This window comes from Saccopteryx leptura, chromosome 13 (assembly GCF_036850995.1).
Source record: "Saccopteryx leptura isolate mSacLep1 chromosome 13, mSacLep1_pri_phased_curated, whole genome shotgun sequence".
In the NCBI taxonomy this organism is placed as follows: domain Eukaryota; kingdom Metazoa; phylum Chordata; class Mammalia; order Chiroptera; family Emballonuridae; genus Saccopteryx; species Saccopteryx leptura.
This window is the reverse complement of record NC_089515.1, coordinates 30,006,068-30,030,609: the sequence shown is the minus strand read 5'-3', so window position 1 is coordinate 30,030,609 and position 24,542 is coordinate 30,006,068. Positions and strand designations below refer to the sequence as shown.

At 50.0% G+C, this 24,542-nt stretch overlaps 2 protein-coding genes across 6 annotated transcripts in view; one reads left to right on the top strand and one right to left on the bottom strand.

Moving 5' to 3' along the window:
- Positions 1-116: 116 nt before the first annotated feature.
- ZDHHC16 (zinc finger DHHC-type palmitoyltransferase 16) lies at positions 117-12,733 on the top strand. 4 transcript variants are annotated; one of them, XM_066355274.1, is made up of 12 exons: positions 117-287; positions 3,969-4,058; positions 6,424-6,671; positions 6,831-7,025; positions 7,145-7,233; positions 7,604-7,632; positions 8,266-8,399; positions 8,523-8,570; positions 9,429-9,514; positions 10,133-10,256; positions 10,466-10,536; positions 12,159-12,733. In XM_066355274.1, exons 3-12 carry the CDS (start codon positions 6,429-6,431, stop codon positions 12,271-12,273), a joined length of 1,134 nt encoding a protein of 377 aa, XP_066211371.1. In that variant the 5' UTR covers positions 117-287; positions 3,969-4,058; positions 6,424-6,428; the 3' UTR covers positions 12,274-12,733. The 4 variants fall into 4 exon arrangements, with proteins under 4 accessions (XP_066211371.1, XP_066211370.1, XP_066211373.1 ...); XM_066355273.1 differs by lacking the exon at positions 3,969-4,058; XM_066355275.1 differs by lacking the exons at positions 117-287; positions 3,969-4,058 and adding an exon at positions 359-568.
- A 222-nt stretch (positions 12,734-12,955) lies between these two features.
- The window catches only part of MMS19 (MMS19 homolog, cytosolic iron-sulfur assembly component), a 36,752-nt gene continuing 25,165 nt past the window's right edge, over positions 12,956-24,542 (bottom strand). The window contains exons 9-31 of one of the 2 annotated variants that reach the window (XM_066354890.1): positions 24,077-24,163; positions 23,602-23,676; positions 23,138-23,215; positions 22,447-22,585; positions 22,051-22,205; positions 21,601-21,679; positions 21,245-21,370; positions 20,974-21,055; positions 20,579-20,679; positions 20,327-20,476; positions 19,257-19,412; positions 16,794-16,893; positions 16,201-16,303; positions 15,993-16,061; positions 15,656-15,782; positions 15,132-15,232; positions 14,927-14,983; positions 14,590-14,776; positions 14,226-14,308; positions 13,940-14,104; positions 13,803-13,862; positions 13,422-13,522; positions 12,956-13,342 (exon numbers count right to left, since the gene is read on the bottom strand). In XM_066354890.1, coding sequence (XP_066210987.1) covers positions 13,315-13,342; positions 13,422-13,522; positions 13,803-13,862; positions 13,940-14,104; positions 14,226-14,308; positions 14,590-14,776; positions 14,927-14,983; positions 15,132-15,232; positions 15,656-15,782; positions 15,993-16,061; positions 16,201-16,303; positions 16,794-16,893; positions 19,257-19,412; positions 20,327-20,476; positions 20,579-20,679; positions 20,974-21,055; positions 21,245-21,370; positions 21,601-21,679; positions 22,051-22,205; positions 22,447-22,585; positions 23,138-23,215; positions 23,602-23,676; positions 24,077-24,163 — 2,409 coding nt within the window. In that variant the 3' untranslated portion in view covers positions 12,956-13,314. The remainder of the gene's footprint in view (positions 13,343-13,421; positions 13,523-13,802; positions 13,863-13,939; positions 14,105-14,225; positions 14,309-14,589; positions 14,777-14,926; positions 14,984-15,131; positions 15,233-15,655; positions 15,783-15,992; positions 16,062-16,200; positions 16,304-16,793; positions 16,894-19,256; positions 19,413-20,326; positions 20,477-20,578; positions 20,680-20,973; positions 21,056-21,244; positions 21,371-21,600; positions 21,680-22,050; positions 22,206-22,446; positions 22,586-23,137; positions 23,216-23,601; positions 23,677-24,076; positions 24,164-24,542) is intronic. The other variant, XM_066354891.1, reaches the window with a different exon arrangement.

Sequence of the window (24,542 nt, the reverse complement as noted above, 5' to 3'; positions counted from 1 at the left end):
CGCTTATCACGTGACCTCTACAGCGCCTTACGGAACGTGTAAACTACAGGTTCCAGGTCGCCCCGGGCGAATCAGGGGGCGGAGCTTCGGAATGCCTACACTTGCGCTTGCGCCTGTGGTTAAGGATGGGCTGGCGGCGGGTCCGGGTCTGCAAGCTGGATCTGTGGGCTTCCGGCCATGGTTGGTTGGATTGAGCCCTGCGGGCCTGGGGCGCTGATCTGGAGGGGGTAGCTGTGAGCGGAGGCTGCGGGCTCCTTTTGGCTGATTGGGGAGTCCGCAGGAGGCAGGTAAGAGCGAAGCTGCGGCCTTTGCTTCTCAGCCCTGTCCCTTTTTCTAGGGTCGGGCCCCGGATGGGGCCTTATTGTGAGCCTGGTGCCTTCCTGCTGTCTCCTCGCGGAGCCCTGCACGTCCATGCTCTCTTCTAGCCAGACCGAGTGCACTTTCTGGGTAGCGGTAATGTGCGGAGCTGGAAGGAGGCCAGCCAATTCATCTCGCCCATTTCACAGATTTGCAAACTCAGATCCAGAGATAAGATTTGAATTATTCAATGTCTCGCAGATAGTTTAAGGTAGAGCCCAGATCGGAACTCAGGTTTTTGACTTCCAGCCCATCGCACTTTGGCCATGCCACCCTCCCTAAGAAATAAATCTTTCCCATTTTTTGTAACCGTAGTTTCTAATCTCACAGTGGGATCCTCTTAAGAGTCGTGTGGGCCTATCCTTAACTTTTTCTCTTCCTATCATGTTAGTCCAGAAGAGAAGTCTGCACATGAATAATATTCTACTCTTACTGATGATTGACACTTGCTGCTTGAGATTGACAACTTCCCCGATTGTCCGGAGGAGATTTGCCAAGACTTGAGTCGAAGTTTCCTCTGCCTTCTGGTGGTTTTGAAATCCATCTTTTCCTGTTTTCTCCTTGGGAAACAGATGGGGACTTAGAGCCTTGGGAAGAGGAGAGTGCCATGGCCTGCAATCCCCTCTAATCTGGTGGCAGATGTCATGGCCTGTGGCTGCTACTGAGGGATCGCAGTGTTCAGGGCTTGTGCTTGGGGTGATAGTGAAGTTGTGCTTTACTCTGTTTCCTCCCTTGTTCACTGTGATCTCCCCTGTACCTCCCCCCTCCCTGGACCTCTACACACAATTTTTTGAGTTCTGCTTTACCTCAATTTCCCGAGATGAATACTGTATCTTAGCTGCCCTTCTCTGACCTCCCCATAGCCTGCAAACCTCATTTGATAAAATGAGTAGAAGCTCAGCTTCAGACTTTGTTCACTTAAATCTGATCTGTTGCTCTCTGCAGCTACAAGCTTTCTGTTTATGTGTTTGGGTTGATTTTTGGTTGAATTTGTCTTCTAAAATGCCTCCTAACTCTTACGTGCTATGATTCTAACAAGGAATGATAGCAGTATGTTGGCAGGAATGCCCTTGCTGTTATTTGTAGGCTGCACATCTGGCCCGTTCTCCACTTGTGCATCTCAAGTCATTCAGTTAAGTATTTATTGAGCTCTTCCAAGAGCCAGGTATTGTGTTAAGAACTTTATAAACGTTTCATTTATACCTTACCAAGTGGATATAAGGAATCATAAAGGGTTAGAGCTAGAAGGGACCTAAGCATTTATTCCTGTCTCCTTCCTCGTTGAATGGGAACACAAGGAAATTGAGTTCAGGCAGGATACAGTGATTTTTCCCAAGGTCACTACTTAAGGGCAGAAATAGAACCTGAGCACTCAAAATATGGGGGAGGTAAGAGTTGGTAAGTTTAGTCCTTGAAGCAGGCATTTCCTATGGCACTAAGCAGGAATTCTGGATGTGGCTGAGAATAATCCAAGAAGTGGAGAATCTGAGAAGGAAGGTTTTTGTTTATTAAAAAATTTTATTTATTCATTGATTGTAGACAGAAAAGGAGAGCGAGGGAGAAACATCAATTTTGTTGTTCCACTTATTGATGCATTCATTGGTTGTTTCTTGTATGTGCTTTGACCCAGGATCAAACCCACAACTCAGTGTATCAGGACAATGCTCCAACCAACTGAGCTACCTGGCCAGGGCAAGAAGGAAGTTTTTTGTAGACAGGAGTGATGGCATAAAATTCATATTCATGAAGATGAGAAATGTGTCCTATTTGCAAATTATTGCTGTTGTATTTTAGCAAATAGGAAACTCCATTAATCATAGTAAGGGAATAAACAGTGGTAGGGACAATCTGAGTCACTTGGATTTGTTGGGTAAAATGTTTTGTCCCACTTTTACGTGTGATTGTGTTGACTGTATATACTATTTTGAAAATATTGCTTTAAGCCAAATTATAGTTTCAAAGAATGGGAATCCAGCTGGAAGGATGTCAGAAGTTGGAGCTTTTCTATCTTCTCTCTTCTGCACTGCCTCTTAGCAGTGTAGAATTCTCTAGCTCCTAGAAGGTGATATGAAAATAGCCATTTCTTTATCCTGGTGCAGAGAGTAGGTCCCTACTGAATTGTCTTTCTTCTCTTTCTCTGCTGCCCTTGTCTGCTGGATTTCTTTCCCTTGGGTCATTATAGGGCTTGTGGAAAGAGGTAATTAAGTGTTCTCTCTGAAAGGCTTCTTGTGCGATGAGCCAGGTTGCAAGGAGAGTACCTTGCTCCAGTTACTGAATGGAAACCATCCCTTCAGTGGAGCAGCCTCCTCCAATTTCTGCTGGGTTTTTTTTTAAAAAGATTTTATTTATTGATTTTACAGAGAGAAGGGAGGAGAGTGAGAAGTATCACTCATGGTTGCTCCACTTTAGTTGTTCATTGATTGCTTGTTGTATGTGCCTTGACCGGGCAAGCCCAGGGTTTCAAACCTGTGACCTCAGCGTTCCAGGTTAATGCTTTAGCCACTGTGCCACCATAGGCCAGACTCTGCTGGGTTTTGAGCTGCTTGTTAAATAAGTCAGTGGAGTTGCTATAAGGCAGGGGTCGGGAACCTTTTTGGCTGAGAGAGCCATGAAAGCTACATATATATATATATATATATATATATATATATATATATATATATATATATATTTATTTATTTATTTATTTTTTTTTTTTTTTTTTTGTATTTTTCTGATGTTGGAAACGGTGAGGCAGTCAAACAGACTCCCGCATGCGCCCGACCGGGATCCACCTGGCATGCCCACCAGGGGGCGATGCTCTGCTGCGACCGGAGCCATTCTAGCGCCTGAGGCAGAGGCCACAGAGCCACTCTCAGCACCCGGGCCAACTTTGCTCCAATGGAGCCTTGGCTGCGGGAGGGGAAGAGAGAGACAGAGAGGAAGGAGAGGGGGAGGGGTGGAGAAGCAGATGGGCACTTCTGTGTGCCCTGGCCAGGAATCGAACCCGGGATTCCTGCACGCCAGGCTGACGCTCTACCACTGAGCCAACTGGCCAGGGCCAGTGCCACATATTTTAAAATGTAATTCCGTGAGAGCCATACAACGACCTGTGTACATTACTCATGATCCAATAAAAATTTAGTATTGTCCCGGAGGACAGCTGTGATTGGCTCCAGCCACCCGCAACCATGAACATGAGCGGTAGGAAATGAATGGATTATAATACATGAGAATGTTTTATATATATATTTTTTTGTATTTTTCTGAAGTTGGAAACGGGGAGGCAGTCAGACAGACTCCCTCATGTGCCCGACCGGGATCCACCGGCATGCCCACCAGGGGGCAATGCTCTGCTGCAACCGGAGCCATTCTAGCACCTGAGGCAGAGGCCACAGAGCCATCCTCAGCACTCGGGCCAACTTTGCTCCAATGGAGCCTTGGCTGCGGGAGGGGAAGAGAGAGACAGAGAGGAAGGAGAGGGGGAGGGGTGGAGAAGCAGATGGGCGCTTCTCCTGTGTGCCCTGGCCGGGAATCGAACCCGGGACTCCTGCACGCCAGGTTGACTCCTGAGCCAACTGGCCAGGGCCGAGAATGTTTTATATTTTTAATATTATTTTTTTTTATTAAAGATTTGTCTGCAAGCCAGATGTAGCCATCAAAAGAGCCACATCTGTCTCATGAGCCATAGGTTCCCGACCCCTGCTATAAGGGAAAATCAGGTAATTTCTAGTAAAGACTTTTTTTTCTTTTTTACAGTGACAGAGAGAGTCAGAGGTAGGGACAGACACACAGGAATGGAGAGAGATGAGAAGCATCAATCATTAGTTTTTCATTGCGACACCTTAGTTATTCATTGATTGCTTTCTAATATGTGCCTTGACCGTGGGCCTTCAGCAGACCAAGTAACCCCTTGCTCGAGCCAGCGACCTTGGGTCCAAACTAGTGAGCTTTGCTCAAGCCAGATGAGCCCGCGCTCAAACTGGCGACCTCGGGGTCTCGAACCTGGGTCCTCCGCATCCCAGTCCAACGCTCTATCCTCTGCGCCACTGCCCAGTCAGGCAATTTCTGGTAAAGACTTTAATCTGCAGAATTGATGGGATTTTCAGTGAAGGAATCTGTGTCTCCTGAGCATTGTCTGGGTGGCTGACTTTCCATGACTGTTGGGTGAGGTAGAAACCACACAGAGAGGATGAAGGCACTTGCAGAGGAGAGGAGCTGTACAGAGGGCTAAAGAGCTGGGAAGGCTGGTTGGGAAGTTTGGGGCCAAGGGCAGCAGGTGCAGAGAAGGCTTTTTTTTTTTTTTTAAGAGAGAGAGAGGCAGGTGTGAGGAGCAGGAAGCACCAACTCTCCCATATGTGCCTTGACCAGGCAAGCCCAGGGCCTCGACTGGCAACCTCAGCATTCCAGTTTGATGCTTTATCTACTGTGCCACTACAGGTCAGGCCAGAGAAGGCTCTTGAGTGTTCACCTAAAACAGGCAGGGGAGACTCTGCAGAGAGAGGAGGCCCCGTGTCTTCATGAGCCACCAGCGTGAAGGCTCTCCTCCACTGCCAGTGTCTTCCTGCCTGAGATGTTATTCTCTGAACACCTGAAGTTGGCTTGGCTTTTGTATCCTTGGGGTGGGGCTGGGACTGGCATTGGAGACAAAGAATCTTGTGTCTTGCGCGGGGTAGCTGAGCTGTCCTGACAGAAGACAGGGACTGTCATGCTACCGTGTTGGGTCCGGTGGCTTGTAACATCACCCCAGAGGAAGTAGGAAGGGTGGGTATCTTTTGCCAAGACTCGGGTAGCACCAGGGAAGATCCAGGTGCAGGGCTGACATACTGTGCCCTCACCCCAGCACTGGCTGTCCTTGTTGAAGAGCAGTTGTTAGGAGGTAGGTCAACAGACCAGGGCAGGCAAGGACTTGGGGCACCCTCTGCTACAGTGGCCATGCTCACAGAGACACAGTGGGCAGCTTTGTGCATGTTGGCCGTGCTCCACCCAGTGATATGTGTACACAGACAACTCCAGAGGCCCTGCTTTGACTTGGAGCTGCCTGCCTCTCCCTCACCCTTGTACTCTCACCCTCTCTAGGTGTACATCATCTTGGATTTGCTGTGTAATCAGCTGGTGTAATATGATCTCTGCCCAATTAGAACCTCCAGACCCTACCCCCTATAGCAGGGGTCCCCAAACTACGGGCCCGCGGGCCACATGCGGCCCCCTGAGGACATTTATCCGGCCCCCGCCGCACTTCTGGAAGGGGCACCTCTTTCATTGGTGGTCAGTGAGAGGAGCATAGTTCCCATTGAAATACTGGTCAGTTTGTTGATTTAAATTTACTTGTTCTTTATTTTAAATATTGTATTCGTTCCCATTTTGTTTTTTTACTTTAAAATAAGATATGTGCAGTGTGCATAGTGATTTGTTCATAGTTTTTTTTTTAGTCCGGCCCTCCAATGGTCTGAGGGACAGTGAACTGGCCCCCTGTGTAAAAAGTTTGGGGACCCCTGCTCTATAGTCTGATTGGGACATGGGCACTGCCAGTTCTCTAGAGAATTGAAGTGACTTTCCTACTGCCCACAGCTGGTAACTGGCCTCAGTCTTAGGTCTGCTTCTTTTTTTTTTTTTTTTTTTTTCTTCATTTTTCTTAAGCTGGAAACAGGGAGAGACAGTCAGACAGATTCCCACATGCGCCCGACCGGGATCCACCCGGCACGCCCACCAGGGGGCGATGCTCTGCCCATCCTGGGCGTCGCCATATTGCGACCAGAGCCACTCTAGTGCCTGAGGCAGAGGCCACAGAGCCATCCCCAGCGCCCGGGCCATCTTTGCTCCAATGGAGCCTTGGCTGCGGGAGGGGAAGGGAGAGACAGAGAGGAAAGTGCGGCGGAGGGGTGGAGAAGCAAATGAGCGCTTCTCCTGTGTGCCCTGGCCGGGAATCGAACCCGGGTCCTCCGCACGCTAGGCCGACGCTCTACCGCTGAGCCAACCGGCCAGGGCCTTAGGTCTGCTTCTGAGTTGGTGATTAGGGCCTCCCCACTGGTGGGCCAGGGGGGCAGAGAATCCAGGCCGGCACCTCACCAGGGTGTGCTCTCCTAGGAGCCATGCGGGGCCAGTGGAGCCTCCTGCTGGGCCCTGCCCGCCTCTGCCTGCGCCTGCTCCTGCTCCTGGGCTCCAGGCGCCGCTGCCCCCCTCTGCTCCGGGGCCTGGTACAGCGTTGGCGCTATGGCAAAGTCTGCGCACGCTCCCTGCTCTACAACTCCTTCGGGGGCACCGACGCCGCTGTCGATGCTGCCTTTGAGCCCATCTACTGGCTGGTGGACAACGTGATCCGCTGGTGTGGGGTGGTGAGTGATGCCCAGGGAGCAGGAAGAGGGGTGTTTTGGGGTAGCGGAGGGACATGTGTCTGATGGACCCACCCAACCCCTACCCCAGGGATATTCTTGAGTTTCTTGGCATTGGCAAGCTCTCTCCCTGCATCTCCCTGACCTCCCTGGTGTTGGCAGGTGTTCGTGGTGCTGGTGATTGTGCTGACCAGCTCCATCGTGGCAATCGCCTACCTGTGTATCCTCCCCCTCATCCTCCGAACCTACTCAGTGCCACGACTCTGCTGGCATTTCTTCTATAGTCACTGGAATCTGATCCTCATCGTCTTCCATTACTACCAGGCCATCACCACTCCCCCTGGATATCCTCCCCAGGTGGGTCTCCCCAGGGGGCCGGGGAGGCCGTCCCAGGAGTGGGGAGAGAGTGCCTTGGTATCTTTGGAGGTATCAAGCTGGTGCTGCCTCAGTTACGATGTTTTTCTCTCTTTGCACAGGGCAGGAATGACATTGCAACAGTCTCCATCTGTAAGAAGTGCATCTACCCCAAGCCAGCCCGAACACACCACTGCAGCGTCTGCAATAGGTGGGTCTTGGCTCTGCTGTCTGGATCCTAGCTGTAGCCTTAGGGCAAAACCTAGACCTGGAGTTTGAGAAGATGTTTATGCAGCACTGTCACGTGCCAGACCATGTGTCCTCTATATCCTAACACCTGGTCCTCAGGTCGGCCCTGTGAGTTTGGCACTGTAACCACTGGTAGAAACAGGTTCAGAAAGATGAGTTACCTTGTTCAGTATTTTGTAGCCAGTAAAGCAAGGTTTGAAGCAAGGCCCGGCTGTCTTCAAAGTCTGTGCCCTCTCCACCTCAGCAGGATGCTGGTCCTTGTAGGGAAGGATCGGCACTGCCATCTCAAGACCCTTGGCCACCGTAACAGAGCCTGTGTCCCTCCCTCACAGGTGTGTGCTGAAGATGGATCATCATTGTCGTATCCTTTTATTATCTCTTTCTGCCTGAGGCCTCCTTCTTTAGCGTCAGCGTGCTGCACAGGGTGAAGGGCCACACACCTGAGGCTTCTGCTTCACCCTGCACAGAACACTGGGCTCAGGAAAAGTTAGTGGCAGAGGAGTTGTGGGGGGCTGAGCATCTCCTGGAGAAGCAGGAAGTTCACAGGCTTTCTGGGACGGACCCCCGTGGAGCAAGGCATCTGCTCCACAGCTCTCTCTTGTACAGACTGTCATGCTAACATCTATTGGATGGGAAGAGAAGTTTGGGCTTCCGTGGTTGCCCACTGGGTATCCAGACAGAACCACTGGTCCCCTTCTGCTGTCTCACACAGACGTCTGGTTAAACCCTGCTAGGCTGACATATTGGCAGATTCATTTTCATGAAAGCTTTCAATTTTCAAGCTTTTCTGGTAGGACTTGTGAGGGCTTTAAAAAGCTTTAACACTTTCACCTCAACTTTTGGAAAGTCCCATATTTTCCTGCCTTTGGAAAATAGTTCTTGGTCACTGGAAGCCCTGGGGTTGGATGATGTCAGCATGAAGCAAGGATGAACCAGAGAGGGCCAGACACACCCTGAAATTGTTTGATCTTGTCCTTAATCCTTCCCCCACCAGCCTGGCTAAACAACTGTGTGGGCCACTATAACCATCGGTACTTCTTCTCTTTCTGCTTTTTCATGACTCTGGGCTGTGTCTATTGCAGCTATGGAAGTTGGGACCTCTTCCGGGAGGCTTATGCTGCCATTGAGGTGAGCCCAGAGTTAGAAGTAGGGTAGCTCTGTAGAGAGCACTGTGGGGCGTTGAATCGGTCCCTAAGGACCTCCATGCTAGCGGCCTGAGAGTATAACCAGCACTGTTTTCCATCCCCTTAGAAAATGAAACAGCTCGACAAGAACAAACTACAGGCGGTTGCCAATCAGGTGGGCCGTCCCCACCCCACTGCCTCCTGCTGCTCAGGCCAGGGGTATAGAGGTGCTGAGGCAACTGGGGCCCACCTGGTAGAGTTGTAGAGACTGGTTGAGGGGCCGCTGGAGGCTGGATCAGGGGCATGCTAGGAGGCTGTCTACCAAGGGCTGACTAAATGGTCTTACAGGCAAGCTGGAAGTCCCTGGTATGTGACAGTTTTCAGCTCTCTGTCCCATTATCACCTTCTTTGGGCTGAGCAAGGGCTCTGCCTTGGTGACGGCCTGAGCAGCAAGGAGTCTGTGTTAGTCTGTGTACTGGGGCTCCAGGGGACAGAGACCAGGCTGGGCCAGTCTGATCATCCTCGCTCCTGGTCTGTCTGCGTCCACATCTGGATTGTCCTTTCTCCCCAGGCTTTATAGGACTCTTTATTCTGAGCAGATCTTGGGCTAATGATCGTACCTCTGTTACCCTTGTGGTTCTTAGTGGAGCTCACAGTTCTTCCCCGTACAGTCATTCTATTCTGGGTGTGGGTCTGGTCCCTCTCTTGGGGACTGAAGCCACAGGGTGAAGGAGTGCTAGCTGGGGAGTGGAGTGGCTTCCCCTGGAGTCCCATTTGTGTTGTCAGATCTAAAGACCCAGGGTCCGCTCCTCCTGTGCTTTGCCATCCTGTCCAGACCTGCTCTGCCCAGTGTTTGTCCACATGATGCCACCGGGCTTGGTCCACCCATCTGGCTGCTACCCTGACTCCTCTGTGGCTTAACCCCTTATTTTTTCATCCTGGGCTTGGATCACTTCCCAGCCTGCAGGTGCTGGGTACTCTGGTGGGGACCAGCGCAGTAAATGAGGCAGATTTTGCTGTGTTCTTTTTCTAGACTTACCACCAGACCCCACCACCCACCTTCTCCTTTCGAGAAAGGATGACTCACAAGAGTCTTGTCTACCTCTGGTTCCTGTGCAGGTATCTAACTCTTTTTTGACAGCTTAAGGGAGGGGCAGCTTCAGAAAAACCTTTTTAGGTGCCCATAGGGACCCATCCCAATGTGAATTGCTGCTCTTAGACTAATATAGGTTGGCAAAGAGCATTTAATTTTCTTCAGCACTTTGGTGCAGGAAACATTAAGGATACTAGCATTGAGTGTTTATGTGCCAAGGTAAGTTAAACTCCTACCTAAACAGTAGGTGACTACATTTTATAGATGAGGGAAACTGGCAATTAGAGGGTGAAGTGATTTGTTCCACAAACAGCCAGGAATGAGTGGTAGAGCTAGAATCGGAATTTGCCATCCCATTGTGCTTTTACTACCTACCTTCCAGGCTCTCAAGCATGGCTATTTTAAGAAATACAGAATACAGACTTACTCCTCTTCCTTTCCACATAACTTATTCTTAGCCCATGTTGAGGCATTTTCATTGATGCTTTTCACAGATGTAGTGAAGTAGAAGTTCATCTGGGACGTGTAGGCTGGGAGATAAGGAAGACAGGTAGAGGTCCCCAGCCAGTCCTCATTCAGCTCAATTTCAGACATAGCCTCTAACCCTCTCTGAGCTACTCACCAATCTTTGCCCCTTTTCTCAGTTCTGTGGCACTTGCCCTGGGTGCCCTAACTGTATGGCATGCTGTCCTCATCAGTCGGGGTGAGACTAGTATTGAAAGGCATATCAACAAGAAGGAGAGACGTCGGCTGCAGGCCAAGGGCAGAGTGAGTAGGGCTGAGGAGTGGGGGCGGACCTCTGGGTGGGTGACTGGACCCGCCTTCCTGTACACCTGCATGGTCGGGGCCAACCAGGTCAGGCATCATAAAAGGCTAGAACTTGCCCCGCTGAACTTTGGCTCAGCCAGCTTAGGGTAAAAAAACAGAAGGGGATTAAGTAAAAGGGTTTTGTAGAAATTTGTTTTTCTTGGCCCTAGGTTTTCAGGAATCATTACAACTATGGCTGTTTGGACAACTGGAAGTTATTCCTGGGTGTGGACACAGGAAGGTAAAGTAAAATACCTAGACCAGTGCTGTCTAGTAGAAGTGATGAGAAGTGTTCTGTACCTAGACTGACATTAGCCGCTGGCCAGCCACCTGTGGCTGAGCACTGGAAATGTGGCTACTGGACTGACAGTTTTTATTTTCAGTAATTCGAAAAGGCATGTTGCTTGTGCTACCATGTTGGGCAGCACAGATCTAGATTCTAGGAGCAGAGATCATTGCTTATTTGAGCCAGCAGAGCTCAAGGCCAACACTGGTTTATGTTGCAGATGAGGCTTATAGATGACACAACAAATCCTAAGAAAGCTGTTTTTAAGAGACTTCTAGGTGGGGAAGATGGCTACTTATCACCTCATTTGTATTGCAGTGCCTGGAGTTCAAACCAGTCATTTCTGGGACTGAAGTAATTTATTTGTGACAGAAGTCCTAAGACAATAAATGAAGTTAACTCCTTCTGACAATAAATGAAGTTAACTCCTTCTGCCACGAGACATGGGAAAAGCATTTTATTTTATTTTATTTGTGGCAAAGACAGAGAGAGGCAGAGAGAGGGATAGGGACAGACAGACAGGAAGGGAGAGAGATGAAACATCAATTCTTCGCTGTGGTTCCTTAGTTGTTCATTGATTGATTTCTCATACGTGCCTTGACCGGATGGGCTACAGCAGACCAAGTGACCCCTTGCTCGAGCCAGCAACCTTGGGCTCAAGCTGGTGAGCCTTGTTCAAACCAGATGAGCCTGCACTCAAGCTGGCGACCTCAGGGTCTCAAACCTGGGTCCTCCACATCCCAGTCCAACGCTCTATCCACTATGCCACCGCCTGGTCAGGTTCATTTTATTTTATTTTTAGACTTTTTTTTTTTTTTTTTTACAGAGAGAGTGTCAGAGAGAGGGATAGATAGCGACAGACAGGAACAGAGAGAGATGAGAAGCATCAATCATTAGGTTTTTTTGTTGTTGCCACCGCCTGGTCAGGCTCATTTAATTTTTTTATTTTTACTTTTTTCCAAGTGAGAGGAGTGGAGATAGACTCCTGCATGCGCCCCAACTGGGATCCACCCGGCAATCCTTGTTTGGGGCCTATGCTCTGCTCATCTGGGGCCTTGCTCACAACTGAGCTATTTTTAGTGCCTGAGGTGGAGGCTCCACAGAGCCATCCTCAGTGTCTGGGGCCGGTGTGCTTGAACCAAATGAGCCATGGCTGCAGGAGAGAGAAGCAGGAAGGGAAGGGGTGGAAAAGCAGGTGGTCGCTTCTCCTGACCAAGAATCAAACCCGGGACTTCCACATGCTGGGCTGATGCTCTACCACTGAGACAACCGGCAGGACTGAAAATCATTTTTCAAATAGCAAAAACTGAGGCAGTAATTAGGTGACCATAAGTGCCTGCCTGCCTCCCTTTCCCATCCCCATTATATTCCTGGCTATCACTGTGCTTGCAATGGCCCCTTAGCTCAAAACCTCTAAAGGCCTTCAAGGCACCAAGGGACACATTTATTGCACAAAGTTAGGACTTTGCTCCTTTGTGATTGATGCTGGGTAGCTTCAGGGTGCTCTGATGTAGCATTACTGCGAGGTTCAGGACGCCCAGGACTCTTAGGACTCAGAGACATTTCTTCTTTTGTAGACACTGGCTTACTCGGGTGCTGTTGCCCTCCAGCCACCTGCCCCATGGGAATGGAATGAACTGGGACCCCCCTCCCTGGGTGACCGCCCAGTCAGCTTCTGTGATGGCAGTCTGAGCCGGAGTCTGTCAGCCACCACCTGCGCATCACCCTGCCTCCTGCTGGTCTCAAGAGCCTCTAGGGAAGCTTCATGGACTCCTTAAAGAAGAAGAGCCAGTAGGCCTGCCTTAGGGTGCCATGCAGGGACAACTCAAGGACCTATCTCCTGGTCGCTGCAGAAGCAAGGCAGCATGTGGGAAACCCTGGGACGGATGTTCCTTTACTCAGGCAAATAGAAGTTCCAGCCCGACTGGAGATCAGGCAGCTAGCAGCCACGCTGGGTGCTGACCCCAGCCTCCAGGTCACAGCACTGGAGCTGGCCACCACCTCTTCCATTTGCTGTCTGAGAAAACACCTGAATGGTCGAGCTGAGATCCTGGCTTCTCAACAGGGCAAAGATACCAGGCCTACTGCTGAGGTCACTGCCACTTCTCACTTGCTGAAAGGAGCAAAAATAAAGGTATTTGATTTGTAAGGATCTCACTCTTTGCCACTACTTTAGGGCAGGGACAGGGAAAGTCAGGGCCAAGGCCTAGGTGTTCTGGTCAGGCCACCTCTGCCTTACTTGGAGAGGCTGAATGCTTTGAAGAATTCTTGGTAATCCCTGTCTAATTAGTTATTCTAGCTCATAAATGATGCTCTGGTTATGTGCTGCAGTATAAATGGGGTGGGGTGGGGGAGAGAATATCTGACAGCCCCATTATCAAAAGAAATCTTTATTCTCCAGCAGTTACACACACATGCACCATCCCTGGTTCTCAGGGCCACACTCCTCTGCATTCACCCCTCAGCAGCGTATCTCTTTCTCTGACATACAAATATGAAGAGCCTTGAATCCTTCTTCAAACACAAGTAGCCTCACATTCAGTTGCTTCCCAAATCCATTAGAAATCAGGATGCCTATGTTCCTTAGTACAGCCACGTGATAGAGGCCCAGCATTTATGCTGTCTGTGGGAATGGCAATCAGAGGCCAATGGTGTCCCTGCCTTGGCAAAATGGCTCAATAGTTAGCGATTCCAGGTGAGATTGTCAGAATAGTCTGGGCCAGGACGGAGGGCTCAGCTGCCAGGGCTTCCCAGCAGAAACCTGTAGGCAAAAAGGATACTGGCAGCATTAGTGGTAAGGCTCATTCAATCCCAGCTCTCCCCACGACCGGGAAACTCACCACTCCCCCCTGGCTGACACTGCTTCCTTGCGCACCAGCCTCTTCTTGTCATCCAGAGGTTTGGCTAAGGCCCGGATCACCTGTGGTTTGTATGGCAACAGCTGTGGAGTAAGAGGAGTTCACCTTAGCCTCATTCAACCAAGGCAACAAAAGAGCCGCTTCTCTGACTCTACAACTAATAACCTTCCTATTGAGTGATTCCAGAGGACGCTAGGGGGCAGGATGGCCGTTCTATCGTAGGGTATTTGGGCAAATCCTTGCCTATCTGTACCTTGCAGTTACCTCAGCCACATGGCAGGGTGGCCAGTCATGCTAAGGCAGAAAGGTACTTCTCTGGGTCTTAGAGATTTCCAGGCCACAGAGGGACATGTGAGTACTCACCACAGGGGTGGGCAGGTGAGTGAGCGCGTGCATACACTGCAGGGCAGCAATGCGGACAGCCTGGAACACAACCGTAAGGAGGTGAGGGAGACCAAGGACAGCTGCAGATGCCAAAGCGTTGCTGGGGCTCAACATACCATAGAAGGGCTGGAGCTGAGGTTCAGGAACTTGGTAATGAGGGTGTCAACATGAAGACTCATGACTTGAGGTGCTTCTAGTAGAAGAGGCTGCAGGCAGCTGAGCGTGGAGAGCTGTACCACACAGTCGGGGCAGGACAGGGCCTCCAGCAGCAAGGAGAGCAGCTAAGGGGCGTAGGAAAGGTGGGATAAACACGTCCGCGACGGGCCTGCCTCTCCTCCCCTCTAGCCCAGCTGGGGGACAAGGGCTTGGTCCCTGCTTAGAGGCTCTGACGGCAAGGCTTACCATAGGCAGCTCTGGCAAGAGCACAGGCTTCGGCAGCCTGTTAAGTACATGAGACAGACCTTTCAGGTAATTTGGCTTCACATCTGTAAAAAACAAAAAGCTTAAGGGGAGAAACTGGGCTCAGACACAGAACTTGAGAACTCAACTCTTATGAAGCTGGCACATCAGCCTACACAGAATAAGCTCAGAATAAGCAAGACATAGCCACCAAAGGAAGAGTAGCACAAGAATCTAGAACTTGAGCGCTTTAAGTACAGACCACACTGCAGCTCCGAAGAAGCACTGAGGGCCCACATTACATTACAGAATGAGGCCTGAGCAAAGGAGAGGACTGAATTTGGGGTGCTTCCTTTAGACTCCTCACCTTGGGGAGCAGCATGGAAGCCCTGGACCAAGGCAGGCACATTATCAGTGAAGAAACGCTGGCGGAACATGATCCGCACTTCAGCATGGCCAGCCCGCGTCAGTACATCAGTGCAGTCAGACATGAGCAGAGAAAAGCCATCAGCTGCCATTGCGCCCAGTTCTGGATCACTCAGGAGGCCCATAAGCTTAAGAAAAAGAGAGCCTTTCAGGTATATCAGGGGAAGAATCTTAAGTACCCAAGAGGAGGATGGCAGTCATTTCTGGGACGGATAGGATCAACAGGAAGCTTCTGTTTAGGTCCTAGATTCCCTGTCTCCACAGTGGAAAGGACTTACCCGGTCTGTGAGGCAGGAGCTGAGAGGATGATACCTGAGCACTAGGGCCTTTGTCACCTGTAATCAGAGAAGAGGATGATCAGGGCATGGCACTCAAACCCCAGAACCCTGAGAAGCATGCTTATGGTTCCATGTCAAATGGAGAAATTTTACTTAACCAGACCTAACTGTCCCCGTTTAGCCAGAACCCACTCTGACTCCTCACCCAGAGCAGCAGTGTGAAAGCCTGACGCCGACAGGGCCCAGAGCCCAGCCCAGCCTCCACTCTGTCCACAGCCAGCTGTAGGAATTCATCCAGCTGTTGCCCTAAAAAGGAGGGAAGAAATGCTGGTGCAAAGGCTACATATTTCTCTTTTAACAATGAAGGATGTAAATCATTTTCACGCAGAGCTCCCTGAGAAGCCTTTAGAAAAGAACAGATCATCTGACTACGGGCTTTGCCCATTCAATGAGAGCCAGGGATCCTCAGAGCGCAGGGGTGCTGGCATTTGAAAAAGAGTCGTCTCCTAATGAAGAATGATCCCTAACAGCTCCCTGTAGGGAACCGGATGGCACAGCACTCTGCATGCACCCCCTTATCTTCTTATGTCCTGGAGTGCTTTGCTCAACTCTGGTCTAAACTCTTGTCCCAAGGGCTATCCCCTGGGAAACCCTATTAATGTATTATTAGCAAGTTCCTTTTTAAAGAAAGCACTGAACTTCAGGATTTCACCAGGGAGCTTCTAGTACCTGCAGGGTGCTTGTTGAGGAGGCCTGCAAAGCACTTAGCAGCGGCAGTGGAGGAGAAGGGGCAGCCGTGGCAGCAGCTCAGCTCTAAAAGCTCCCGCATGAGTTGGTCCAGCTGAGGGATTTCCACCTACAGAAAACCTGGTCATGTAATGGGCCCGGAGAACACCTAAACTCAGAGGCACCCAGTAGAAAGTGGCAGCAGCGGCCAGGACGGATGAGAACCAGGGGGAAAAGTAGATCAGCTTAGTCTGTGACAAATACCAGCCCAGAAGTCACCTGGGATCCATCTCCCCTTGCCAGGGTTAAACTACAGTACTCCCCAAACGTGTTCACTTACATCTCGAGGCAGGGAGCAGACAAAGGCCATGAGCAGTGCCACCAGCCTCCTCTGTCCTGAGGAGCCATCCTGTAGAGGAAGAAGGGTGTTAAGCCTGTTGTGCCGGCAACTGGCTTATTTGTTCCGACACTCATCCCAGATTAGCCCTAGAAACTTGGAAGGACAGAAATCCCAGGATTCTACCCCTTCCAATCCATCAGACTCTCACCTGGAATGGCTGGAATCTGCAAGGGAAGCTGTTTTCGGGCAGAAAAGAGACGTTGCCATCCAAGAAGAGGGGCACAATACGGGCGACACTCCAGGCAGCTAAGCTAGGAGCAGAGTGCTAGGTTTCACCAAGGAGCCAGGGTTGTAAAGCCTTAGTGTTCCCATCAGAGTCACTGAGTCAATGGGTCACAGCATGATCATTCACACAGTCAACAATGACTAATTCAGCACATCCTATATGCCAGAACCACTGCCATTTGGGCTCTGACGATAAAACAGCAAGTCAGATAAAATAAATCCGTTCTGGAGCTCACAATCTAGTGAGTGAACTCTGAATATTTTAAAAATGCCCCACAGGTGATTCTTATGCACACCCGCTGCTAAGAACCATCAGTCCATGGCTCGCCCACCCCCACAGTCCACAGTGCTAAGAGCCCCCTCCTTTTACTTCGCCAGCAAAACTTACAAGGCCAATAGCTGCTTTCACACTTCATTCTGGGTACAAGGACAGCTCAGACAGAAGCTACCTGCTGCTTCTTCCCAAGATTGCTATCCCTCTCCCTGGAATGAAGCCACATCCACGACTAGACTCACTCAGGGCTTAAGTGGGTGGTGGCAGTGCCAATGACAGACACCATGGAATCCAAGACCTCATCCTCCAACAGCACTTTTCTCATAACTGAGGACTCCTTCTCTGTAAAATCAAAACACACACTGAGAATCACAAGGCCATGACTATAGTTTAGATAATTAGGTCCTGTCTTCATGACTGGGGCTCAACTCTAGTCACAACAGCAGTGGTTTCTAACCTGACTGTAATAGTGCTGTAGACCAGAGAGCCAGCAAGGCGCCAGGGGAGGAGCAGTCTAATGCAGACCTCAGAGAGCTCTCAGAACTCTGCGCAGTCCTCAGACTAGGCAACAGTGGAAAATAAGGCCAGCTCACATGCATGTTCTTCACATTAGAATAATTATGTTGCCTGACCAGGCAGTGGCACAGAGCGTTGGCCTGGGACGCAGAGGACCCAGGTTTGAAACCCCGAGGTCGTTGCCTTGAGTGCGGGCTCACCTGGCTTGAGCATGGGCTCACCAGCTTGAGTGCAGGGTCACTGGCTTGAGCATGGGATCATAGACATGACTCCATGGTTGCAGGCTTGAGCCCAAAGGTGACTGGCTTAAAGCCCAAGGTTGCTGGCTTGAGCAAGGGGTCACTGGTTTGGCTGGAGCCCCCCTGCCCAGGTCAAGGCACATACAAGAAAGCAATCAAAGAACAACTAAGGTGCTGCAACTACGATTGATGCTTCTCATCTTTCTTCCTGTCTCTCTGGCTTAAAAAAAAAAAAAAGAAATAATTATATTAGCCTTTTCTTTTTTTTTTTTGTATTTTTCTGAAGCTGGAAACGGGGAGAGACAGTCAGACAGACTCCCGCATGCGCCCGACCGGGATCCACCCGGCACCCGGCACGCCCACCAGGGGCGACGCTCTGCCCACCAGGGGCGGTGCTCTGTCCCTCTGGGGCGTCGCTCTGCCGCGACCAGAGCCACTCTAGCGCCTGGGGCAGAGCCCGGGCCATCTTTGCTCCAATGGAGCCTTGGCTGCGGGAGGGGAAGAGAGAGACAGAGAGGAAGGAGGGGGTGGGGGTGGAGAAGCAAATGGGCGCTTCTCCTATGTGCCCTGGCCGGGAATCGAACCCGGGTCCCCCGCACGCCAGGCCGACGCTCTACCGCTGAGCCAACCGGCCAGGGCCGTATATTAGCCTTTTCAAAAACCTAAAAGAGAACATGGGTTTATCTTCACAGGTCTTCATTATTATAGCAGTTACCATACGACAAGCTATAATACCTACATAATATGGTGTTGCCAGCTACTATGCATTATATTGTTTAATCCTGAGCAACTGCCCTGTGATATAAATATTTCTCTTTATCTTCCCCTTATAAGTAAGGAAACAGAGGCTTAGAAAGGCTAAATATCCTCACCTAAGTTAATGAGTGACGTTTAAGATGAAACCCAACAAGGTCTAATAAACTACAAAGCTGTTTGTTTGTTTGTTTGTTTTTGTATTTTTCTGAAGCTGGAAATGGAGAGGCAGTCAGACAGACTCCCGCATGCACCCGACCGGGACCCACCCGGCACGCCGACCAGGGGGCGATGCTCTGCCCATCAGGGGCATCACTCTGTTGTGACCAGAGCCACTCTAGCGCCTGGGGCAGAGGCCAAGGAACCATCCCCAGCGCCTGGGCCATCTTTTTGCTCCAATGGAGCTTCGGCTGCGGGAGGGGAAGAGAGAGATAGAGAGGAAGGAGAGGGGGAGGGGTGGAGAAGTAGATGGGCGCTTCTCCTGTGTGCCCTGGCCAGGAATCGAACCTGGGACTTCTGCATGCCAGGTCGCCGCTCTACCACTGAGCCAACTGGCCAGGGCCTGGTTTTTGTTTTTTTTTTTTAATTCAGTGAGAAAAGGGGAGGCAGAGACAGACTCCTGCATATGCCCTGACCGGGATCCACCCGGAAAGCCCACTAGGGGGCGATGCTCTGCCCATCTGGGGTGTTGCTCAGCAACTGAGCTCTTCTTAGCGCTTGAGGCAGAGGCCAAGGAGCCATCCTCAGTGCCCGGGGCCAACTTGCTTCAATCAAGCCTTGGCTGCAGGAGGGGAAGCAAGAGAGAGAAAGAGAAGCGAGAGGGGGAGGGGTAGAGAAGCAGATGGGAGCTTCTCCTGTGTGCCCTGACAGGAATTGAACCTGGGACATCTACATGCTGGGCTGATGCTCTATCACTGAGCCAACCAGCCACAGCCCAGAGCTGAATTCTAAATAATCTAATTACATAGCAACCGAACAGGAAAAAGGTGTGCATCCTTTTGAGCACTGCTAACACTAGGGATTTTGACTCCTGTCATTGGTTGGGTTAGCACCCTTGCCTTGAAGTGGAATCTTAAAATAAGCCTTTGCTGGTACCAAATGCAGTACCAGTGAAACCCCAAGGGTGGCAGTGCTGCTCAACACTAAAGGAAGGCCAAAGTCTAAAGGAGGGAGAAGAGGTGAGGCAGAGCAAATTACCTGGCATGGAAGCCTGCACAGCCAAGGCAAGCAGGCGAGGTACAGCTGTCTGATGAAAATACCAGCAGCTCTCGGGGTCCAGCTGGCATTTTTCTGCCACCCGCTGGAGGCTCTGACAGACAGCAATAACTTCACTTGGTCCTGCAACCCCATTCCCTGTGTGGTGAGCAAGTATTCTGTGAGGTTTTCCTAAAAGCACTTCTAGGTATTTCAGATAAAGATGAGTGACCAAGAGTGTCGTGTTAAAAAGAACCAAGTCCTTTTATTCTTTTGGAGGTTCTTTTTCATCTACTTGGATTTCAGAGCTGAGTCCTGCTCTGTGCTGGACTCTGCAACAGAAGCACTCACACATTTTCTCATTTCTCATCACCTAGAAGCACTATTGCCCCATTTTATAGAGGAGGATGTAGAGGCTCAATGAAACTACCCACGGTCTTCTCCAAAGTCACAGTAAGTGCACCACAAGGAATCTAACCCAAGCCACAGTCTGAGTCGTGTTCCTTCTACTGTGTAACAGTAGATCATCTACTGTTGACGGGACCCAGCCACGGGGCTGGGCAATGCAAAGAAAGGAGCTTAGGAGCTAGTGAGGGCCCATGTGAGCACGTACAGATTTGTGGTACCATTTCCTGCTGTCACTTGAGCCTTGGATCATGTAATACTCTCAAACTAGAGAGCGTGTACGAGTTACCAACAGATCCTGTTAAAATGCAGATTCTGATCAGCGGGGCCTGAGAGTCTGGATATCTAACGAGCTCCCAGATGCCCGTGCTGCTGGTTGATAGACCATATTTTGAGTAGCATGGCCTCTGAGTGGTACTTTTCAATCCTGGCTGCACGTTATAATCACCTGAGCACTCAATAATTATTGTTGTCTACGTCCCACCCTTCCTCACAGAGAGACTTAGTTGGCCTGATTGAGGCCCAGGCATTGGTATTTCATTTTAAAAGTCCTCATGTGACTCTTCCATACAGCCACACTGGAACCAGTGCCTTAGAAGTATCAGCTCCAAACTTAACTACGGGTCCCCACTCCGCCTGACTCCCGGATGGTCATTTCTGGCAGTTACCTTTGTGTATCTGGCTGAGATGCTGCAGCAGCAGAGGCAGTGTCTCCTTGACAATGCTGGGATGTGTTGATACAGCTGACAAGGCTTGCAGAGAGCGCAGATGCTGGGAGCATTTGGTAGGCACATCCCTTCTAGCCAAGTCTGACTCCCCTGCAATCAGCCCAGGAGACAAGGTTTCACTGTGCGATGACAAGCATGAAGGCCCAAGCCTCCCTGGCAAAGGGCGGGCCACAGAAGAGCAGAGACACATACCCACACACAGCTCCTCGGCAAGCTTGGGCACCAGGTGGCTGTTGAAGGCCACAGGGTAAAGGGTGGCCAGGGTTCCTGATGCTTCCAGTGCTGCCACCCTGCTAGGAGCACATGGCAGATGAGCATTAGCTGGGCCTCGCCTCCCATTCTCTTGCCCAGACCTGCCATTAGGCAGATGCAGGAGTATGGTCTTCTGAGACCACCTTGCTGAAGAGCAGGACTCTAGTACCTAGTTGGACATGGCTTCTTAAGCCCAAGAAAAGAGGGCAGTCCCACATGTCCAACCACTTGGCAGCCAGAGCCAAGCCCAAGGCCCACTTCCCCTAGAGAGAGCCAAGAGCTGGAGGCACAGAGCCCTAGAACAGCTTGCTCTATCCTGCTCTTTAGATTCTCACCAACTCTGGGAATCCTCCTCCAGGAAGCTTAGTCTGTACAGGTGACCCACTGCCAGCTCCAAGTCCCCAGAAGACAGGAGATCTATGTTAGAAGGGAACATGAACCACATCTTTCTCCCCGTGCAGCCACCACAATCCTTCCCAAAGTCCCATTAGAAATACCAAGTCAACAGGGGTTGTAGTGAGAACCAGGGAATTAAGACTTCTTTCCACTTAAGACAGAAAGTCACAAAAAAGGGACCAATACTCCTATCTTTTCTCTTATGTGTACCTGGCTGGGCACCCACAACAGTGAGAGTACGGATGCCAACAAGCTGAAGCTGGGTGTTAGGGTCTGTCAGAGCTGTGAACACCAGTGAGCACAGCTGATCCTTGAAGCCGCTCAGAGGCCTTTCACCTGGAGAGAGACAGTCCCGGTTAGAGGGAAGCCCTGACTCGGCGGTGATGCAGACAATCTGGGGCAGATATAAAGAGCTTAATCTGTTGAGTATACAGGAAGTACCCTGGGATAGAAATAAACAGGTCTCATACATCGTATTTTTTATGCTACAACCTCAGAACGCCAGGACCACCGTTCTAGACTACTGATCCACGGCACTCTCCGCTTGCTCCGGAAGGTGACCTCACCCTTGTCTTCAGAGCTCCATTTCTGTTGCAGCTTCAAGAACCCCAGGATCATTTCAAGGATGGTCCGCCGCTGGTTGCTCTGTAATGTTTTAAGGAATATTAGAGTCAAAGAACAAAGGGAGGGGCAAAAGTAGGTTTATGGTTGTGAGCACGTGAAAACAGTTTATTCTTATATTATTATTTATTAACTATTATATTATTTTCCACAGGAACAACTATAAACCTCCTTTTGCCCCACCCTATATTTTAAAACATTTCAGTCCTGCTACTTTGGATGTGGGGTAAATTATTCTTTGTGTTAGGAAAAGTCAACAAGGGAACCAGTCGCAGCTAATAGGAGCAAAACCCCAAATCTACTCTCTGAGCTCAAGCTCAACACTTAATTAACTCTGTGAGAAAGGGATGCTAGCAAGGACTCTCCTCATTCTCGCAGAGACTGAGTGCCCTTACCTGGCTGTGCTTGTGGAACTGTTCTAGAAGCAAAGGCAAGACGTTGCTGGTGATGTGGTCACAGGCCCGGGCAGACGCACCTGCAGCTGCCTGCAGTAGCTTGGCACTAGGCCACACCAGCTTCATGTCCGGTTCACACAGATGGTGCCTGCAGTCTAGAGAGGCAGAGCATCACATACCTGGGAGTAGCCCCACACTCACGGCTTCCCCCGCAGTCCGTAAAATTTGGAGACTGACGCTTGGAACAGTTGCTAGCAGTTATCACTGAATTTTTAAAATTCAAAGCCGGATTCTATCCCCCAAATCACTGAACGTGGTCTACACATGAAAGGTCATTGGCCCTGCAGGAATTTCTGTTATGCTCACTCCCCTTTCTGGCTTCCATGGCCCCATTACCCTGGAGAAGGTTGCTAAGGAAGATGTCAAGAAGGTCCTCAGCATCGGCCCTCAGCACAGAACGAGACAAACATGCAGTCAGGGAGTGGAGGGCCGCCAGGCCCTCGGCCTCCACCCGCTCACTTGCCGTCTGGAACACCTGTCAGGGAGGGATCCCATGGCTACTGAGGTGAGCCTGCACCAGGTGAGACCCCACCCACCCACTGCCTAGTTCCTTAGGTGTGTGTATGTGGGGGTGTTTAAGAACCTTTAGGGCACAGCAATGGAAATTAACCCCCTCAAATGAGTTTCTTCTTAATTGCTGTATTTTCACCAAGTCCTTAGCTCCGTTGGGATTCATACACATACAATTTGAGAAACAGAATGCCAACTTGGAGCCACTATTGGGGTCCCTTATCTTAGGTCTCTTCCTCTTACCTTCTACTCAGCACGGTGCCATAGGCACCATGACTATTCTCCTTACCATGGAAGGATAGAAAATGCCACTGTGCAAAGTGATCAACTGCCATCACCAAGCGGCTGACCCTCACTAAGGACTCTTTCCCTTGTCATTCAACTAGAAGTACGCCCCACTGCTTGCCTGTTGAATAACCAGGCACAGAGACATAGGGAAAAGCACAGGGTGCATTATTCCCCCTGATGCCTGACAACTGGGAGTTAAGAGTTGTGAGTTTATCTAAGTAACACTCACCTCTCTGCGGATAGAAGCCCAAAGACTGGGGAGGAAGTCCTTCAGTTCCTTCTGTCCGTACACAGCACAGCAAGCATTCTGCCAAAAAAAGCAGAGGTATCAGCTATCTACACACTCAAACTTCCGAAGATATGCAGGTACCTCAGCATAATGGCATCTGAAGGAGCCTGGCTCTCAGCAGAAAAACCAGCGAGATTTCATAATAGTAATACCCAGGTAAGAAAAACAGGCACCCCACTCATTGATGAAAAACAAGCATCCAGAGGGAGCCCTGGTTAGCCTTCCCTTGGTTGCCACTAGTTACCACAGGACAAGAAAATATGCAGCTGGGGCCTTTAGGTCAACATGTAGACCCAGATCCTGGTATCCCCCTCCCCCTTTTGAAGCTCACTATTCCCTGGCTCTCCAATAATCTACAATCCTTTAGCATCCTTCCCTAATTTGTCTGGAAAAAGAAAAATTACCAGAGTCTGCAGAGAATCCAGCTTGGCACTCAGAATCTCAGAATCCACCTTCTCAATCAGCAAAGGCAGCAGGAACTATGGGAGAGAGAGAAGAACCGAAGTCAGAGGCAGTGTTGCAGCCACACCAAGGTCAACTATGTCCTTACTGCCACCAGTGCCCAGGGACAAGAACTATACCAAGGAGCTATTCTTGAGTCAGGAGTTGTGACTTCAAGTCAATCTTCCTACCAAGATGAGGCCAGACCCCCAGTTAGCTGAAAAATGGTTGGCAAATCTACAGGACTTTAGAAGAAAGCACTAGATAGGGATTGATTACTATTTTAAAGAAGAGACTGAAAAATTTTCTACAACAAAGGTCTGAAGATAATTGCCACACAAGCCTGAAGACACTTATAGGGTGTCATTCTTAAAATGTATACTGGATCTTTCTTTTTCCCCATGCTTTTATACTTTCTACGCCTGCGGCTAGACCTACCTCAGCAAATCGTGGTGTGGAGGCCAGCACAGCTCGGAGACTCAGGATCAGATCTTCTCGCTGGATACCATAGGGATCATTAGGTGGCTGGAAAAGGGAGCAGGGTCATGGGTTTGTATACCTCTTTGAACACAGGCTTGAACCTGACAACCCAAAGAACAGGTTGATATTTACACCCCATCTGGTAGAACGGTACGAAATCAAGACTCCAGCAGGAAGACATGCTCATTCTTATGTGTTCCTTGGGAATGTTTTCTTTGGAGTATTTATTTTCTATCTGATCACACCATTAACTTTCTGGTGCATTCTTTCTTCTCTGTATGTGTATTATGACTATGTGTCAGTAGACATTGTTTCCCCTTAAAATGTATACTTTTATTTTATTTAAAACTTTTTCCCCATTAATTTGAGAAAGGGTGGGGAAGGTGAGTAGGGGAGAAAGAGAGGGAGAAAGGGAAAGAAGGAG

What these genes read in the sequence shown, in the direction of transcription:
- ZDHHC16 (XM_066355273.1), top strand. Translation starts at nt 6,429, where the DNA reads ATGCGGGGCCAGTGGAGCCTCCTGCTGGGCCCTGCCCGCCTCTGCCTG. An exon ending in GGCTGCAGGCCAAGGGCAGA is followed by an intron (nt 10,257 to 10,465) that starts GTGAGTAGGGCT and finishes TCTTGGCCCTAG; the next exon opens with GTTTTCAGGAATCATTACAA. An exon ending in CTGGGTGTGGACACAGGAAG is followed by an intron (nt 10,537 to 12,158) that starts GTAAAGTAAAAT and finishes CTTCTTTTGTAG; the next exon opens with ACACTGGCTTACTCGGGTGC.